General features: G+C 40.5%; 1 protein-coding gene across 3 annotated transcripts in view; it reads left to right on the forward strand.

Moving 5' to 3' along the window:
* Positions 1-20,142, forward strand: part of LOC124112258 (kinesin heavy chain-like) — a 41,972-nt gene that overhangs the window by 2,973 nt on the left and 18,857 nt on the right. For 2 of the 3 annotated variants that reach the window (XM_046472275.2, XM_046472276.2), the window contains exons 2-6: positions 300-577; positions 2,604-2,718; positions 3,972-4,122; positions 10,322-10,536; positions 19,922-20,104. In XM_046472275.2, coding sequence (XP_046328231.2) covers positions 346-577; positions 2,604-2,718; positions 3,972-4,122; positions 10,322-10,536; positions 19,922-20,104 — 896 coding nt within the window. In that variant the 5' untranslated portion in view covers positions 300-345. Of the gene's footprint in view, positions 1-299; positions 578-2,603; positions 2,719-3,971; positions 4,123-9,067; positions 9,216-10,321; positions 10,537-19,921; positions 20,105-20,142 lie in introns of those variants that run through there. The other variant, XM_046472277.2, reaches the window with a different exon arrangement.

Here is a 20,142-nt window from a genome sequence, read left to right on the forward strand (position 1 = left end):
CAATATTCCCGCTATATGACAGCAGTTTGTAAATATTTGAGTCTGGATCAGACAATCCAGTGATTGATATCATGAGCATCGATCCATGTAATTGGGATATGATGACATGCATCAACCAAGTCGGTGAGCCTGACCACCCGATCCCGTTAGTCGCCTCTTACAAGCATAGTTGCCTTTTAGGGCAAGCATGGGTTGCTGAAGACCCATTCTACTCCGGATCTTCACGGGGTCGGAAAATGATATGGTTCAGGGATAGTGAGACGTAGTAGGTGACTGAGTATTTGTGCTAAATGTTTCAGAGATATGGTAGTCACATCTGAATGCTCTTAATGCTATATTCTGAGCATGACTCACATCAAGACCTATGCCCGTCTCAAGCCAAGCAGCGCCCTCTATGACGAGTATGATGTGACGCCCACCACATTACAAATACGGACTCCGGAGATATTTCGGGACTATGGCTCTCCAGGAAAGTTCCGGGCAACAGTTCGTCATGAGTACTACTTTGACAGAGTCTTTGATGTCAGTGACACACAAGAAAATGTGTTTGATGGAGTTGCCCGAGAAATTATTAATGGTGAGTGTGTGATGCATATTATGAAAATTACTGCAGTCAAGTCTAATTTTAAATTTTTACCAAGAGTTTGGATGGGCAAAAGACCATAACAAGTTCTTTGTTGGGTTAGTAAGGCCTATGAGGTGATGGTGTTAGTAAGGCCTACACTGGGTTGGTTGGTAAGGCCTCTACAGTGTGGCACTGTTGGTAAGGCCCACAGTGCGGTGGGGTTAGTAAGGCCTCCAGTGTGGTGGGGTTAGTAAGGCCTCCAGCATTTTTATGGGGTTAGTAAGGCCTCCAGTGTGATGGGGTTAGTAAGGCCTACAGTTTGATGGGCTTAAGAAGGCCTCCAGTGTGATGGTGTTAGTAAGGCCTACAGTGTGGTGGGGTTAGTAAGGGCTACAGTGTGATGGGGTTAGTAAGGCCTACAGTGTGGTGGGGTTAGTAAGGCCTCCAGCATAGTGGGGTGAGTATGGCATACAGTGTGAGTGGGTTAGTAAGGCCTCAGCATTGTGGTTGGTTAGTAAGGCCTCCAGTGTGATGGGGTTAGTAAGGCCTACAGTGTGGTGGGGTTAGTAAGGCCTACAGTGCGGTGGGGTTAGTAAGGCCTACAGTGTGGTGGGGTTGGTAAGGCCTACAGTGTGGTGGGGTTAGTAAGGCCTACAGTGTGGTGGGGTGAGTAAGGCCTACGGTGTGGTGGGGTTAGTAAGGCCTACAGTGTGGTTGGGTTAGTAAGGCCTACAGTGTGGTGTGGTTAGTAAGTCCTCCTGCATAGTGGGGTCCGTAAGGCCTACAGTGTGGTGGGGTTAGTAAGGTCTACAGTGTGGTGTGGTTAGTAAGTCCTCCTGCATAGTTGGGTTTCGTAAGGCCTACAGTTGTCGGGTTAGTAAGGCCTACAGTGTGGTGTGGTTAGTAAGTCCTCCTGCATAGTGGGGTTCGTAAGGCCTACTGTGTGGTGGGGTTAGTAAGGCCTACAGTGTGGTGTGGTTAGTAAGGCCTACAGTGTGGTGTGGTTAGTAAGTCCTCTTGCATGGTGGGGTTCGTAAGGCCTACAGTGTGGTGGGGTTAGTAAGGCCTACATTGTAATGGGGTTAGTAAGGCCTATAGTGTGGTGTGGTTAGTAAGTCCTCCTGCATAGTGGGGTTAGTAAGGCCTACAGTGTGGTGTGGTTTGTAAGGCCTCTTGCATAGTGGGGTTTGTAAGGCCTACAGTGTGGTGGGGTTAGTAAGGCCTACAGTGTGATGGGGTTAGTAAGGCCTACAGTGTGGTGGGGTTTGTAAGGCCTACAGTGTGGTGGGGTTAGTAAGGCCTACAGTGTGATGGGGTTCGTAAGGCCTACAGTGTGGTGGGGTTAGTAAGGCCTACAGTGTGGTGGGGTTAGTAAGTCCTCTTGCATAGTGGGGATTGTAAGGCCTACAGTGCTATTTGGGTTAGTAAGGCCTATAGTGTGGTGGTCTTAGCAAGGCCTACAGTGTGGTGGGGTTAGTAAGGCCTACAGTGTGATGGGGTTAGTAAGGCCTATAGTGTGGTGGGGTTAGTAAGGCCTACAGTGGGATGGGGTGAGTAAGGATGTTGAGGCAGTACCAGTGGTAAACCAAGGAAGTGGAATGAGAATGATGGTTAGTCTGAGAACCCTGGACACTGGGATGCTTGGATACTGGGTTAGAATATGGCCCAGCAGGCTGTGCTATGGACAAGAGATGACTTACGGATTGGTGGTCAGGCTCAGTGAAAATACCCAGTACCATGGGAAGTTGCTCATAATACCAGTCACTGGTTTGTCTGACCCATTCACTCACAGACCACAATCATACAACTGGAATACTGCTTTTTCATTCTATCCTTACAGGTAATAAAAGTGTGTTCTGTTGTTGTGGCTGAGGGGCGGTAGGGTAGCTGAAGACCAGGGTTTCGAGTCCCGACATGGGTACAATGTGTGAAGCCCATCTCTTGTGTCCCCCCGCGTGATTTTGCCGGAATATTGGTAAAAGCGGCGTAAAACCATACCTACTCACCTGTGGCTGCACATGCTGTGATGTGCTTGCAGGTTTCCTCAATGGCTACAATGGCACCATGTTTGCATACGGCCAGACCGGGACCGGGAAAACATACACTGTGGAGGGGAGTGCCAGGAAATACAGCGACAGGGGACTGGCGCCAAGGTGAGACTCTACAGGACAAGTCCTCTACTATATACCAACAAACAGTTAGGGATCATGAACAGTTTTGGGGATATATTTATGAAGTGTGTGCTCAGTCTTCACTACAAAAACATATAACCCCAAAATCTTCATGGTCCTTAACTTTTTATGTTCAGTATATTTACTTTGTAATGGTAATAAAGTCAGAAAATGTCTTTGTTTTAGTCAGAATTTCTGATTTCTGTGATCAACTTTCGAAAGTCTGACTATCAGTGTATACGAAGGGAACAATATGAATCTGTGTAACTAGACTTTCTCTGTTCTGTTTGTCTGCTATGTCGTATCAAGGTGAGATGAAATGGGGTTTAACACTGCATTCAAGATTATTGTGCTTAAATAGCAACGTGTATGGCTGCATGTACTTGTTCCAACTTCTGTCGGGATTGTAGTGCTAGCCCAGTGAGATAGCAGTGAGTTTGACATTGATACCCCAACTCGGACACATTATTCTGACCGGTCCTCATTTTATTCCCTTAATGCCGATTGCCAGACAGGGTAACAAGAAGTACCATCTTTGAATGTCCTTTGGTAACTTAGACATGGTCCTGTTCTCCCAGGAGTTCTCCAACACTTCAGCATAGCACCTTCTTTCAGCTGTGTTATTATCCCAGCCATGAAGTAGGGTGACATATATAGGAACAGCATCCGTCCATCCTTCTGTCGTACATCCTTCCATCAGTCCCGCTTCCATCTTCCTGAGGCAAAAGAGTTAACTGACTGTACACATCCAGTTTCAATCCTTGCCAAACTAGGCTGGAATGTTTGGGCTTGATCGTAGTGCAGTGCAGCTTACGAACCAGATGTTGATTTCATTCGACTCATTAGTCCAGCTAAGATATAACTCCCTAATTCCAGCCTAATTTGGCAAGGGCGAAAGCTGGAATTTTACAGACAGTTAAATACCTTGCCTCAGGAAGATGTTCCGCTTCTCAATGGGGACAAGTTTTCTCAAAAACTATTTAAGTTGAGAAATGAAATTTTACACACTGATATTACTGGTCATGATCTCACATGAGTTAAAACTTTGTGTCTTAAGTTTATTTAAAATCCTTGATTCTGATTGGTCTGTCAGAGGATACAAATCACACTGAGGACCTCTGATTGAAATTTAACACACAAAAGTTCTTCACATTGATGGATAAAAAGATAAAATTTGAGAAATTATTACAACCTTTTAACAAGTCTGACAATCCAGTGATATCTTGTTTCTCCAGAGCCCTGTCCATGATCTACAAGAGTCTGGAGCAAAGATCGGATGAGGAGATCACTGCCCACATCTCCTATATGGAGATATATCAAGAAGTGGCCTATGACCTACTGAATCCAGGTGCTCGAACCTTCTCCCCGGTCACACCACTACCCAAGGTAGGTCACACATTCTCCCCCTCACACCACTACCCAAGGTAAGTCACACTTTCTCCCCACACACACCACTACCCAAGGTAAGTCATTCATTATATCCACTCACACCACTACCCAAGGTAGGTCACACATTCTCCCCACTCACACCACTACCCAATGTAGGTCACACATTCTCCCCAATCACACCACTACCCAAGGTAGGTCACACATTCTCCCCACTCACACCACTACCCAATGTAGGTCACACATTCTCCCCACTCACACCACTACCCAAGGTAGGTCACACATTCTCCCCGGTCACACCACTACCCAAGGTAGGTCACACATTCTCCCCACTCACACCACTACCCAATGTAGGTCACACATTCTCCCCCTCACACCACTACCGAAGGTACCCCACACATTCTCCCCTCACACCACTACCTAAGGTACCCCACACATTCTCCCCGGTCAAACCACTACCCAATGTAGGTCACACCACTACCCAAGGTAGGTCACACATTCTCCCCGGTCACACATTCTCCCCGGTCACACCACTACCCAAGGTAGGTCACACATTCTCCCCAATCACACCACTACCCAAGGTAGGTCACACATTCTCCCCACTCATACCACTACCCAAGGTAGGTCACACATTCTCCCCAATCACACCACTACCCAATGTAGGTCACACATTCTCCCCTCACACCACTACCCAATGTAGGTCACACATTCTCCACGGTCACACCACTACCCAAGGTAAGTCATTCATTATCCCCACTCATACCACTACCCAAGGTAGGTCACACATTCTCCCCACTCACACCACTACCCAATGTAGGTCACACATTCTCCCCACTCACACCACTACCCAAGGTAGGTCACACATTCTCCCCAATCACACCACTACCCAAGGTAGGTCACACATTCTCCCCACTCATACCACTACCCAAGGTAGGTCACACATTCTCCCCAATCACACCACTACCGAAGGTACCCCACACATTCTCCCCAATCACACCACTACCCAAGGTAGGTCACACATTCTCCGCTCACACCACTACCCAAGGTAGGTCACACATTCTCCCTTCACACAACTACCCAAGGTAGGCCACACATTCTCTTTTCTCATTCTTCCCACTTTGCACCTGAACAAGTTGAATCATTGATCCTGAGTTATCTCCCTTGCTCTATGTACATGTCGCTGTGACTATGTAATATTGACAGAGGGCATGCATACTTCTGACTTAGATACATTGATAAAACTGACCCCTGTAGCATATTACATACTGGCGTAGTCAGCTTGTCTGTCCATCCATTTATCTGTCTGTCTGTCTGTCTGTCTGTACTAATTTTTGGGTCAGGATCATATCTCTAAAACTAATAGGTATTCTTTCATGAACTTTATACCCCAAAAATTAAAAACAAACAGATTCTGGTAAAAAAACGTAAAGTGTGCATGAAAAGACACTAAACTGCTAAAGGACAATGTTGATAATAAGGAACACCAGATGGCGCCGCAATTTGTAAAACATTCCAGAGTTTAATCAGCTTGTTCCGTCGTATATGTCATAACTGCATGCTGAGGTGCACAATGTATGACATCATTCCTCGTGCACCCACCGTCTGTCTGCATGTGTGTACAGACGTGTGTGTGTTCGTGCATGTGTGTGTGCATGTGTGTGTGTGTATGTGAGTTCATCAATTCCTCTTGACTGTAGCTTACTGTCATCCTCATCAATTTTCTTAACCTCAAGTTAATATCTACAGACTTGTGTATTTTATCAAAAACCCTCTGATTTATCAGTAACTGGGATTAATGAATGTCCTGTTAATTGAATTAAGTACAGCTAATTCATTGGAAAAAAGCCTGAATCATGACCGTTGAAATAGTCTTCACACATTAAAACACAACTTGAGGACCCAGTACATGACTGTAATACCGATAATTTGTTGATTATTATTATTACTTAAGAGGAGTGGGGGTGGTTGCGTCTGTTTTGGTGATGGGAGCAGTTGCTATATGTAAGATAAAACACTTACCCTCTGGTTTTTATGAGATTTAAAACCTGAATCCAAGGGATAAAACCGAGGTGAAGTGTTTTATCTAACTTATAAACCAAAAAAAGAAACTTAAAACAACATTTATCAACATTTTCATGTTTCAAACATACTTTCCATGAACCTAAGGAAACGGGCGTAAAATATCTGTAGCTGGCGTGCAGGTACTTGAAAAAGACATTCTTAAAAGCATTGTGATTTATCAGCACCTCTGAAGCCTGTTGGTACACTCACTGGACCACAGATACGAAGGCTGCGTGTTCGATCCACAGGAATATAAAGAAAACATTTGTCATTTGATTTTACTTTTCATAATATTGTGTTCAAATGCAAAATAAATTTCAAGCGAGAAACATTCATGTTACAAAATAAACGGAAGTTGTATTAATAAAGTCCTGGGGACTGTATAACATCCCTATTTATGAGATTTAACCCGACAGGAAAACGATAGGAGGACATCACTGGAGGTTTATTATACTGATGAATATGTTGCTGCAACAGCTGGGTTGTCATGTATTGATATATAGGATGTTGCACCTGAACATGTTATAACTGCAGGTGAGATGGGGTTTAATGTTCACCCATCCTTGTTTTATCCCCTTAATGCTGAGTCCAAGACAAGTACCATCTTTCAACGTCTTTTGGTATGGTGCGGCCAGGGGTGTTGCGCAGTGGAACTGAATATTTTTTAGCGTGGTTTAACTTAAATGAAAACTAATCTTAAATTTGTATGACTTCCCTATTTAAATGAAACAAGGAACTCAACGTGATAACCTATTAAAAACTATGAAGATCTATAAGGAACTAAACGTGATTACCTGTTATTATGTGAAGGAAAGATGAATAAACCTCAAATGAAAGAAACTAAAAATCTAGAACTTATGCTAATTCTAACAGTTACTGTATGCTTATGTGTTGGTTACTCCTACGGGAGTCTTAACACTGTCTAACGCTTAAAACTAACATGACTGCACATGAAGCGCAATCTATAAGCTCCAGGTGCCTTTTTGAGCACATTTTTTATGAACAAGGGGATCGAACCAATGATCTTCACTCTCCGTTCAGATGCTTTATACTTTAGACTGTAGATTTGTATGTAAAGTCATTGGAAGATTTATTTGAGCTGAACTATTCCTTCTTCCACCTGGTGTTTGTGTGTGCTTTGACATCTTCCCTAGGCAAGAGAGTTAACTGACTTTAAAATTCCAGTTTCCACCCTTGCCGAACTTGGCTGGGATTCCTGGGTTCGATCGTAGCGCCACCAGTGGTTATTACGAGTTATGTCCCTTCTAAGCCTCTCCTATGGACCAATCAGATTCCATCACTTGCATTTGTTTCAAACAAAACGGTGGCACCTAGTCAAGACAATATGTGCGATAATCAAGATCTATGTTGTGATAAAACGGGTCTTACTTTGCGAAGTGAATCAAATCACACGAGCACCTTCATTAAAAACATGAAAAGGTTTGGAAATTATCTGTTGACAACAAATTGGCGGTGCACATGTTTTGCAAATCCTGCAATCGACCGAAATCTGCGCGACAGTTTACGAACCAGATTTCAATTTCGTTGCTCGATTTTGATTGGACTATGCATAGACTCGTTAGTCCAGTCAAAATGTAACTCCATAATACCAGCCTAGTTCCGCAAGGGTGGAAACTGGACTTTTATAGTCAGTTAACTCCCTTGCCTCGGGAAGATGGTCCTTTGATGGCCACATGTACTGTAATCATGTGGCTAATATGACAGTGACTGAACAAAATACTGTCCACCACCCTGAATTTAGGAACAAGCCTAGCACTGAATGCTAAATACAGTTCAACTGAGACAATAAAGATTTATAGAAATCTATCAATCCATTCTGAATTAATGATGCAATTCCATTTTTTTTTAAAAGAGTTTGCAACAAGGTTGGTGCATACTACCATGTGGTGATTGAACATTTTGAGATGTTTTTGTTACCAAAGATTATATTCGCAAATAGCAAGAACAAATTCACCTGAAGACCCATTGTTTGAATAATGTCAACAGCTAAATTTCACCTGATACATATACTATTTTATTCACAGTGTCATTGATCATACCATGAGGAATGCCCTTGTAGAAATATGATGTAGCACTTTTTCAAACACAGTTTCAAAGGCAGATTTTGTTAACAAGTAAAATTGGAATGTATAACAAGGGGTAAAAGAGTACAGAGTTGGTAGCATTTACTAGGTATACTACTCAACTTTTGAGAAGGATATAGGGAGTATCCAGGTGTGCGTCTGAATGTGATTGTTTGAATGTGTTGTCATGCAAATAGTATTCAATAATACCATGAAACTAAAGCATGTGCAACTTCGATTCAAGTTGATGAAACTTAAGTACACAGGTGAATAAGTTGGTGTCTCGCTACATGAACAGTCTGAAATAGCTAGTATCCCTATCAGGGGGCACGGGGGCCCAGTCGTCTAAGGCGCCACAATTCACTGTGCAGAGTTGCGTCCCTTGGACACGCCAGAAAACTATGATTGTGGGTTCGAATCCTGGTTCGCCCCGATTATGTTTCTAGGTTTGTCAGCACCATACCCATGCTCATGGGTTTCACCGAAGTGGTAAACATCTGAGACCTGCATCATTTCGGGCTTTCCTCCCACATTAAGCTGACACGCCGTGATATAACTGGAATACTGTTAAAAGCGGTGTTAAACCAAACTCCCTCACTCACTAGTATCCCTATCAAATGTTGAGTAGTGTATTATATCTTGAAATACTTACGGAAGTCTGATAATCTCCCCCTCCCTGAGCGGCAAACCCCATGCAAGTACTCCAGTGTTGCCGAGATTCGAGTCCACTGGCCCAGCTCTCACTGGTGTGAAGGGAGGTCATACTGCTGTTATGACCTGTGGGTAATCAGCTATAACTGACAGTTGATGCTCCATTGTTGCTGGGCTCTGTGTTGTTTATCAGCTTGTTCTCACTGGGATTAATTCTTCCTGAAGCAGTTGTGTGGACAGTGCTATATGTTTACAGTTCCATGTGGTAGAGACTTTCTTTTCTTTTCTTTATTTCTTGTAAGTATTTCCTTTTTTTGCTGATCTAGGATGTTGATGTAATAGTTTATTTTGAGGGCCATTGAATTAACTTAACTGATCAAGAAATATATTTGCCTTTCTTGTTTGTATGGAATCTGAACAAACTCAGCCTTTTAAATTTGACCTGAACATCAGCCTTTGGAATAGTCAGTTAACTTATTGTATGTATCTTGATTCTGTATTCTTTCAATGCAACATTTTGGAACCCGCAAGTGACACCCTTGATAAATTTACCAGCGTGTGAACCGAAACATAACATTGAGAGAATAATGAAGTTGAACTCCATAAGACAACTCTTTAGGGAGAGGGCAATCTTAGTTGGAAGAACTTGTTCCCCAATCCCGTGAATAAATATGTTTAAATCAAATCAGACATGTCTGTCATCATTGATACTACACTACAATGGCTAAGGTGCCACTTTGAATTCTTGAGTCTGTGACACATAGTGTAAAAACATACTGACAAGTTAGCAGAATTTCTGTATGTCAAAGATTATCAGGTAGTGAGGCTGCTTAAACAAGTTTACAAGTACTTAGAAAATTTAAAGGTGAAAGATTTAAGTTGCTTTGCGACGAAGTTGAAGTGGTTTTTGTAGACAATATCTGAAATAGACATATTTTACCCATATTAGACTTAACCATTGTTTCACTGACTTAACGTACTAGTTAGGAAGGGTTGTATTGTTTTTGATATTCTATGATTTAAGGATTAACAAATTCCCAAATGTGGAATAAATTCATTTTCTTAAAAACGTGTAAGGGGAGTAAACGTTGGTCACATTTCTTTAATTTAATATTTAATATTTAAGTTTAGATCAATATGAACATTAATTTGAAGTAATTTTCATCCTTAGTTTATCAGCATCATACCTACGCATGCTCGCTCTCACTCACTCGCTCGCTCTCACTCACTCACTCACTCACTCACTCACTCACTCACTCACTCACTCACTCACTTAGTGCTTAAAGTGTTGGTCCTTCAAGGAGAAATCTTGACCAGGTTCAATTCCAAGCATGGGAACAATGTGTGAAGTGGTATAATGTTAAAAGTAAACCCAACTAACTCACTCACTCTGGCTGCTTCAGGTTGGAGTGGCAGAGGGTGCAGGAGGATCATGTCTGCTGAGAAATCTGTCTGTCCATCTCGCGGCTAGTGAAGAGGTCGCCCAGAGTCTGCTGCTACAAGGTCAGGCGAACAGAAGGGTCGCAGAGACACCAGTCAACCAAAGGTCATCAAGGTCACATGCAGTTTTCTCCATCTATCTCACCGCTAAACGGCCCGACTCCGATGTCATCGTCAGGTAGGTTCAGTTCCATCACACTACAATGTATCACAACACCTTTTTATTCTTCTGCTGCAACATTTGTAGGTAATATTACAGGTAGTTATTAAATTTTTCAGGATTTATCTTATAAACAGTCCAAAGCTTATTGTGAGTGAGCAGTTTCTGTTTTGGCTGTACTGTATTCAACGTAATAAGCGCCCCGCTCTGATAAGTCACACGGCGATATTTGCTAATGTAATTGCTAGTGAACAATCCCAATTAGCACCCTTTTCAATTGATCAATGTACACAAGACTTATTTATTCGTGTATGATACGCACTCGTGTGTTATATGCACCCTTAATTATGGGCAATTCAATTCTCGAAAATATATCTATTGTGTATAATACGCACAGATTCTTCTTTTATATAATTTTAGTCTGTCAGCATAAACCAAAAAAATTGTTTTCAACTCTGCCCCCTATTTCTAGTTTTGAGATCGCCCTGGGTGCTTATTATGTTGAATATGGTATATGTTTTTGGTAGTCCCAGTGTCCCAAGATGCTCAGAAGTTTTTTAGGGTCTCTTAGATGAATATTGGGTCAGGAAAGTGAGTAAATATATATTTTTCTGAATCCATGGTTTATTTAAGAAATAAATGACTCGTGGTCATTGTTTGTCGTACAATAAAACACTGCAGGGAGAATAAACCTTGAGTCATATATTTCTTTTATGAGATGTCAACATTATGTACAGCCTCTTTAAGGATTATGATAAATTGTACAAACCTTAAAAATATTTACCTGTATTTAAATTTTAATACTGGCTCAATTGAATCCGACCTCATCAATGTAAGTGCATAATACACGCATACAATGAGCTATGATTCTATTTCACAATACGAAAAGGTTATCGTAAGCATATAACACTGAAAGAAGCATGTCAGCAAATCCGTACTGAAGTACACAAGTTACTCCTATTATTACACAATCTGGCCATAAAAATGTTCATTCTGTATCTGTACTTACGTTGTGATCCATTACAAATTACTTTTCTGCAGGATTTCATTCAATTTTGTTTACATTAATTTTGGCAAAATCGTGTATGATCTGATTGGCAAATCACATCAACTCACCATGAACTCGCCTTGAAATGAACATTAGTTGTTAGAGATACAAAGTCTTCAGTCTTCCTATCAATTTTTCGTTTCAGTTATAATATTGGCCATGACATGAAGTGTATTTTAAACTAAATCACCCATAGAAAGGGGAGAAAATCCTGAACGCTATTTACAGCTTATTTTACAGCTTATTTTACGAGACAAATACATATGTAATCTTATTATCTGCGTATGAAACATTGTCTGCCATACAGTACACAAATACCATTGAATTTGTAAATCATCATATCTGGTGATGTTTTATAAATAAATGCATGTTTCCTTTGACCAAATTTACAAACGGCAAAACAAGCACACAACTATTGCCGCCATGACCATAACATATAACACGAATTGTGCACTACATCAGTGCGCAAGTAAAGGGAAGTAACTACACGCTATGTTGGATTGTGTTGTTTTTAAGTATTGTAGCATTTCACTGCCGGGGTTGCGTGTGTTTAAGACGTGGAATATTTAAGGATTATTTTTTTTGAAAATGGAAATAAAAACGAAACATGTGGCGGACTTTGTGATGCGGCAGTGCATGAGAACAAAGAGTATTTTCTATTTTTTAGCCTACCCATTACCCTGGTAGATCAATAGTATTTCCTACTTCAGATTATTCCTGCATATCTCTAGGGTTATTGGATGATGTTTGGGAAAATCAGATGACCTCTCACCCTGTGACAGCTTCAGGAAGCTACTGCATTTCAATTGATCCGAGGATACAAGTATGGGCTTGTGCTCTGTCATTTATATATGATATAAAAGTCCAGTTTCCACCCTTGCCGAACAAGGTTCGTGAACAACATGGCAACTGCTGTGCACATTTTGCTTGATTGCAGGATTTGCAGAGCATGATTGTGCACCATCGCCTGGTGTCGCCAGATATTTTCATGTTTTTAGTCAACTTGCTCAATGTAGGTTTCCCTGAATACCAGGTTGTTGAGGCTCTCACACTGTCTACCATGATGGAGCTAGCTAGGTCAGCGGTGGAAGTATGATGTGCACAATCCTTCATACGTAACTGGCATAAACTGGGCAACGCCATTTTGTTTGAAGCAATTGCAAGTGATATGAGAGGTAGAATCCGATTGGCCAATAGAAGGGACTTAGAAGGGACATAACACGATTGAGCCACCAAATTCCAGCCATGTCCACATGATCAGTAACACCACTGACTGCCTCATTGGTTCTTTCATATCTGTAGTTCAGTACACACAAAATCTTGTCTATTATGTTAGATATCCCTTCACTTTTTCTATGCTAAATTTAAAAATTAAAAAAAATTGTGAAAATGTAAGGAATTAATGTGTTTATAGAAATGACAATGTTATTAACAGTACCGTATTCACCATAATCCTTGGTGCTCAGAAAATTGACAAAGGGAGGCATTTATTGAAACCAAAGACAGGTCAAATTTGTTGTCAGACTTTGAATGCTCATGAACAATTTAGTTCCATGTTAATGAAACTAAAATGTTTTTGATAATAGTTACAATCCAATTATCCTTGTGGTTATAGCGTTCGCTCGTCACGCTGTAGACCCGGGTTTGGTTTCCCACATGGATACAATGTGTGAAACCCATTTCTTGTGTCCCCTGCCGTGATGTTGCTGGAATATTGTTAAAAGAGGCGTAAAAGCATACTCACTCACTCATATAGAATGCACACACACACACACACACACACACACACACACACACACACACACACACACACACACACACACACACACACACACACACACACACACATCTGACATGATGAAGGAATGCAGCCCAACAAATGCTGGGGCCTTAGACAGCTGTACCTCTTGCCCCTATATGTTATAAAACATGGTAGAGTATCACATACAGTGCAACCTTGTTAGTCAGGACTCCTGTATTCCGGAAACCCCTCCCTCTGGACTATTGTGTTGTGAATCTTATATGGACATGACTGCAAACCCATAATCCATCATCCCGGAATTTGTTATTCCCGACATTTTCCCTTGTTAACCATATTTACCATGCTAACAGGGTTCCCTTGTATAATTCACATATCAATAGTCACCTGTCAGTGTTAATGATTCCATCGATGTCGCTAATCCAAAAGGTTACAGCAATTCTGTAGAACACACTGCAACAAGTTGACCCACACACTTACATCAATGACAGGATTTACAACAAGATCCCTAACTTTGAAGCTACTTTGATAGAGGGGACGATCCATTCATACAGGGATTTTCTTAACAATGTTGAAATGAACACACGGTAGCCCTTGTCAATGGCGAAAACAGCGACTGTCAATGCTAGGATTAAGACAGCAAGAGGGTAGTACAATACAGTTGTGTGAAATATACAACACTTCACACGATGTGATTTACGTGCATGCTTGATATTGACTGCTGCTCATACCTAGGAGGTGATCAGAAGGCCTATCCAGGCCTCCGTGTTAATCTCGTTTATATTATTATGTTATCTACTGCTATATCAGTCAGGGATGACACAGGTTTGATCGTTTGATCAAACTTTGGGGTCTACTTTCACGGTAAGAATGTTATTTGGATAGAAAAATTGTTTTGTTTAATTATTTAATTATTCTGGGTCTGAGTCTTATGCTTATTTAAAAGAAATATATATTTATTAAGTTCTTATATTTTATTACACAGAATTTGACATAAATTCAGCTGAATATTGTACAATGTTCTGTTTTTTTCCAATGTGTTTAAATATAAAAACATAGCAAGTGTTTTGTGAAGGATAATTACTTGCACTCAAGGTTTATAGGTATTAATGCTTTTTGTAGCAAAAATGAAATTCATCGTCAGTTAATTTTGCCTTAGGGACAAATAAAGAACTTGCATTGAATAAGCTTTAGGAATGTGTGAATAAGCAAGAATGTCCAGACAGAGAGTTAATATATCATGGAGAATGCTTGGTGTACTGAAGTATAACTTTATTATATTTCCACAGTGCATACAATTCGTAGCTCATTTAACCCCTTGTGCTACTCAAGGGATTTCAAATTACTGATAATTTTGTGTATCACTGTTTTGATAGGCTTTGCAAATGTTTTCAGTATTTTTAGTCAAGGGGTTCCTCTAGGTCTTCTGCTATCATCTATGGACCCCCTAAATCTTTGACTCTGCACATTAGGGTTATGACAAGGACACCATTACTTTCATGCTAAATTTCAAACACTGATTTGTATGCAGTTAAATTTGTTCAACAATAACTGACAAAGTTTTCTATATCATTTCTTTTATTAAGAAGGCTTCAAATACAATACAATGACATTTATCACTGTCATCGTATTAAAGCTCATGTTTCACACAATGAATATAGTCTCATGTGACTTGGTATATTTTATCACTTTTTAATGTTAATCTTCTAATGGAATCCTGCATTGTACAAGTTCATGTCGTAACATGACATACGTGTCATTATGGGTATTTATTTGTGTGATATAGAGTCCATCATAATAAAAGATATGTATTATGTTTTTTCATAGCCAGGAATGCCTAATAAGGTTATCTGATATCAGACTAGAATCATGAAGGGGTAATTGCCCAGAATTAATTCCCCTATTTTTCCGTCTGCCAAGGATTAACATGGTTGGTTAGCTACGAGATTCATCGAGTCGAGAAAACGTTGTACCCTTATCTATGTCTATTCATCCACTGGGGACATATCTGTCAAAGACATTGAAAAGGATTATCCTACGTTTCATCTGATTTGAATAAAGCTTCTGCTACACACTGTAGTCTATTCTCCTAGCCATGTTTTATTGTTAAAACATTATTTATATGACTTTTTAAGGTCATATTTTTTACAGCGTGTATTTTTCCATATTTCAGCCAACCAGAGCTTAGCATACATGACATTATTGCATGTATTTATCCTCTAGTCTTGTCAGTATAGGAGACCCTGGTTATACTGTATGTCTGTCATATGCTACTCAAATAAGTGAAGGACTACCATGCCATGACAGATTAACTGTAGTAATTGTGAAAGAATTGAGTGGTCCTTAACTTCTTGTAGTAGTATATATTGAGCGGGATGTCTTATGTTGGGGTGCTCCCATTGTTACAGTAATAAGCAAATACAGTGATTCCTCGACTTAACGCTCCTCGATGTACCCACCCCTACTCCGGATGCACCGCGGGGTAAACCTTAGCTCCCAAAAAAGTATGAAGAATGTCCCTTAAAAGCGTGTTAATGCAAATAAAGTGACAAATAATAAACTGATGAGATTTAATTCCCAGTCGAATGCGAAATAAGATCATGTATAGAAGTTTGCTGGTTTGTTTTCAGACTATTTAGGTACCGTATTTGACGTAATAAGCCCCACGCTCTAATAAGCGCCCACGTCGATATTTGCTAATATACTGGCTAGTGAACAATCCAAATTAGCACCCATTACGATTGATCAAGGTACACAAGACTTATTTATTCGTGTAAAATACACACTCATGTGTAAAAGGCACCCTTAATTATGGGCAATTAAATTCTGGAAATTTATCTTTCAACTCTGTTTTTTTTCACCAAAATAATATTTTAATAAGAGCCCCCTATTTCTTATTTTGAGAGCGTCCTAGGTGCTTATTACGTCGAATACATTTTAAAAAAAATTTACTGGTTTGGTGCACATTCTATTGTGCTAGATGCACTTGTTAACTACAGTGCCAAATTCACTCTCTGCCATACAGGCATGTAGTAAAGTCACTTACATCGTTATCAGTTTCCCATGGAGGTATGATTAAGATCATTACATAATTAACACAAGAAAAGATTAAACATTACTACATCATTATCCCCAATTATCCCCAGCCATGAATGGGAGGGAATGGGAGGGAATGGGTGCTGTCCCCATCCATCGTCTTTGCTTCCACCACATTTTGTTTCTGGATCATGTCTTAGCGACTGTTCAGTACTCATTGATCCTACTTTGCACAGATATCAGTTTATCAATGAGTTGGTGTCCTATGCTGCTATGGAATTTTGGAAAGTTTTATGTTTCTGGTTTCCATGACAACAAATTGGTTCAAATGGAGCATAACTTAGGGACTGTACAATATTTCTCGATCAAACTTTGCACAGATATCTACGGAAGGGCCACAGTGAAATTTTGTTGTTGTTGTCTAAGTATCCCCTTCGAGGACTTATCATCTCCTACGTAGGACTTAGTATCTTCTTCGTAGGACTTAGTATCTTCTTCGTAGGACTTACTATCTCCTACATAGGACTTACTATCTTTTACGTAGGACTTAGTATGGCCTAGAATCACTATCTCCGAAGTAGGACTTAGTATCTTCTTCGTAGGACTTAGTATCTCCTACATAGGACTTGCTATCTTTTACGTAGGACTTAGTATGGCCTAGAATCACTATCTCCGAAGTAGGACTTAGTATCTCCTACGTAGGACTTATTATGTCCTACATAGGACTTATTATGTCCTACGTAGGACTTCCTATTTCTTACGTAGGACTTCCTATTTCCTATGTAGGAGATACTAAATCCTACGTAGGAGATAGTTATTCCAGTCCATACTAAGGAGATAGTAAGGAGGTGATAGTAAGTCCTACGTAGGAGATACTAAGTCCTACGTAGAAGATATTAAGTCCTACATGGGAGATAATAAGTCCTACGTAGGAGATAATATGTCATATGTAGGAGATACTTAGACCAAAAAAAATTTCACCGTGGCCCTACTACGCTTCCGTAGATATCAGTCCAGCAATAAACTGGTGTCTTTAACTATTTAGGAATTTTGGACTTGTGGTAGTTGTTATTTCGTTATCCATAACAGCCAATTAGACTAAGGTTCAAATGAGGGTGTCATTTTTTACTGGAGCATAACAAAGAACGTTCAATATTTCTTTATCAAATTTTGCCCCGATATCAGCTATCAATAAACTGGTGGCCATGCAGGTGCTTGTGTGCTTCTGAGTATTGGAGTGGATCATGTAGGATTACAGCCATGCCCTGTAGTCGCCAAGGGATCAACATGCTCGGGTTGCTGGGTAGTACACATATGTACAGACAGCAGTGATGATCACTAGCACACCTTCTCAAGAGCAGCTGTCTGGGTGATACATCAGGGTTATACCACATGTGTAGTGACAGGGTTCATGCTTCTGTTAAGAAAAGGGACAAGGGTGTCCAGGTTGTTAAACTTGCCAACATTCATGATGTAGAGTTGTGCCCCTTAGATATATCAGGATCCTTGGTTTGTAAGCACCATACAGGTTTCACGAAAGTGGTGATCTGTGTCATTTCACCCTTCCTCCCCTTTTAAGATGGCATGCCTTGATATAGCTGATAAATTGACTTACTTATGAAACTACCTGATCCTGACTGAATGGCAGAAGCAGTCTGTGTCAAATCTGTGAAAACTGAGGGATTTCTTGTGATTGGAGTGTTTAAATTCTTTAGACACTTTATGCACTCCCCCATTTGTGACTCTTAATTAGAGACTGATCAAGTCTGCCTAAACAGTCATAGTAAACAAATTAAATTGTTTAAAAGTGTCCTTGCTAATGCCATCTCATTTAAATCAGATCTAAGTTCTTGCTGCTACTAAACAGCGGGACATCCCATTAGGGGTCGCGTCAGATCAACCTTTCGCAAACTTTGACCGACCACTGAAAAAACTAACAAGAAGTCGACACCAGCCAATTAGAAAGCAACTTTCTCGAGCTTTACGGCAATTGTTTCAACCAGGCGACTTCTATTACAGAGTACGCTTGAAAAATATGTTGATACAGTTCTCGATTTAAATTTTGAAAACTGAACAAAGGAACATTCCGGAATGTCTAATATATGGTTGAGATCGTATGGCAGTGCTTTCCACCTATTGTGCAACGCTTCCTCCATTCAAATGTTTATCCCACGGAAGCGAGAGATAGACGATAATTTTGACAAAATTTGTCGTATGGGCCGTAACTGTCAATTGGATACCCTGTGTCAACGTTTTCGAAGTTGCATGATTAGAAAACACCTTCCGACTGTCACTTTCAAGATCTGGTAAGCGACGCTTTGATTGGTCGGATGAAAGGTCGCTCTGACGAGACCGGTAATGTCCTCAAATCTTTGTTTAGCGACAGCGAGAACTAAGATCTTATTTTAATGAGATTGTTGCTGATGTGAATAAAACTTTAGTTTTGTCTTTAAATGCTCTGCCACAGGGATTCAAGGGTGGAACAGATCCCCACATTTGTTGAAGGGCTGACTAAGCCATGGAGCTCAGTCTTCAGCTTTACAAAGCCAGTCGTGTGAAGCATTATGTCCTGTGCAGCTCAGCTAATGATAGTCCATAAAATAACAGTTATAGAAGTGATAGAAATTGGCATTAGTCCTATAGTCCTTGCCAAAGGGTTTTGCAATTTGCTATCATTATAAGGACTAGGAGACTATACATGTTTGACAGCTAGGAGGCACACAATGTTGTTGCACAGACTGTTGTGTGCTGAGTATGTATATGATCTGTTCTCGAATGTATTATTTTCTCAACTGTGTCATTGAGGTTGATTCTTTGTCATTGTGCATTATTGTGCATGTTGTGTGTCATTGCTGTCATTGCTTGTCAATATGTGTCATTGTCAATGTAGAACGTTGTGTGCCACTGTGTCATTTTATCCCTCCGGTTTAAAACACGGGGATATGTAGTGATCAGCTTGTCCGTCAGCAGAACTCCAAAACTGTTGTATATTTCTGGATGAAATTTGCTATACAGATCAGTCTAGTGGTGAACTGGTGCCTTTTGATGATTTGGGATTTTTTTTTTTTTTATTTTTTTGTTTTCATGACGACAGGTTGGACTTAACTCAACAGGATGGTAGTGATTGTTTCCGGAGTATTTAACTCCAAGAGTTTTGAACATTTCTTGATAAACTTGCATTACAGATCAGTCTATTGGTGAACTGGTGCCTTTGGATGATTTGGGATATTACAGCATTATGGCTTTCTTCCCTGAACTGAAGGTATCCAGTGGCAAGGAACCAAAAGTGGGGTAGAAGTAACTAAACCTCTTCTGAATTGCAGCAGACCGGGGGATATGTCATCTCCTGATGACTCTTGTTCGTCATTGTGTGTCATTGTTTGTCATTGTGTGTCATTGTTATCATTGTTATCATTGTGTCACTGTTTTTAATTGTGTGTTGTTTGTTATTGTGAGTCATTGTTTGTTATTGTGTGGATTGGTGTTCTTTCTACTTGAAATAGAAATTAACTATTTTTATGAAGCTTTTGCTTCAACATGTTTATGTATTGTCTGTGCAGGTCCAAGCTCCACCTGGTTGACCTAGCAGGGTCCGAGCGGGTGGCCAAGACGGGAGTGGACGGTCAGCAGCTGACCGAAGCCAAGTCCATCAACCTGTCACTCCATCACTTGGAGACTGTAATTATCTCCCTCCAGGCAGACAGCGGAATAGACAGACAGCGCACGGCACATTCACTCAGACAGTAAGTACCACAACTATCCGCCATAATCATCCACCATT

The sequence above is a fragment of the Haliotis rufescens genome, unplaced genomic scaffold (assembly GCF_023055435.1).
Source record: "Haliotis rufescens isolate VD_foot unplaced genomic scaffold, xgHalRufe1.0.p SCAF_6, whole genome shotgun sequence".
Lineage (NCBI taxonomy): Eukaryota > Metazoa > Mollusca > Gastropoda > Lepetellida > Haliotidae > Haliotis > Haliotis rufescens.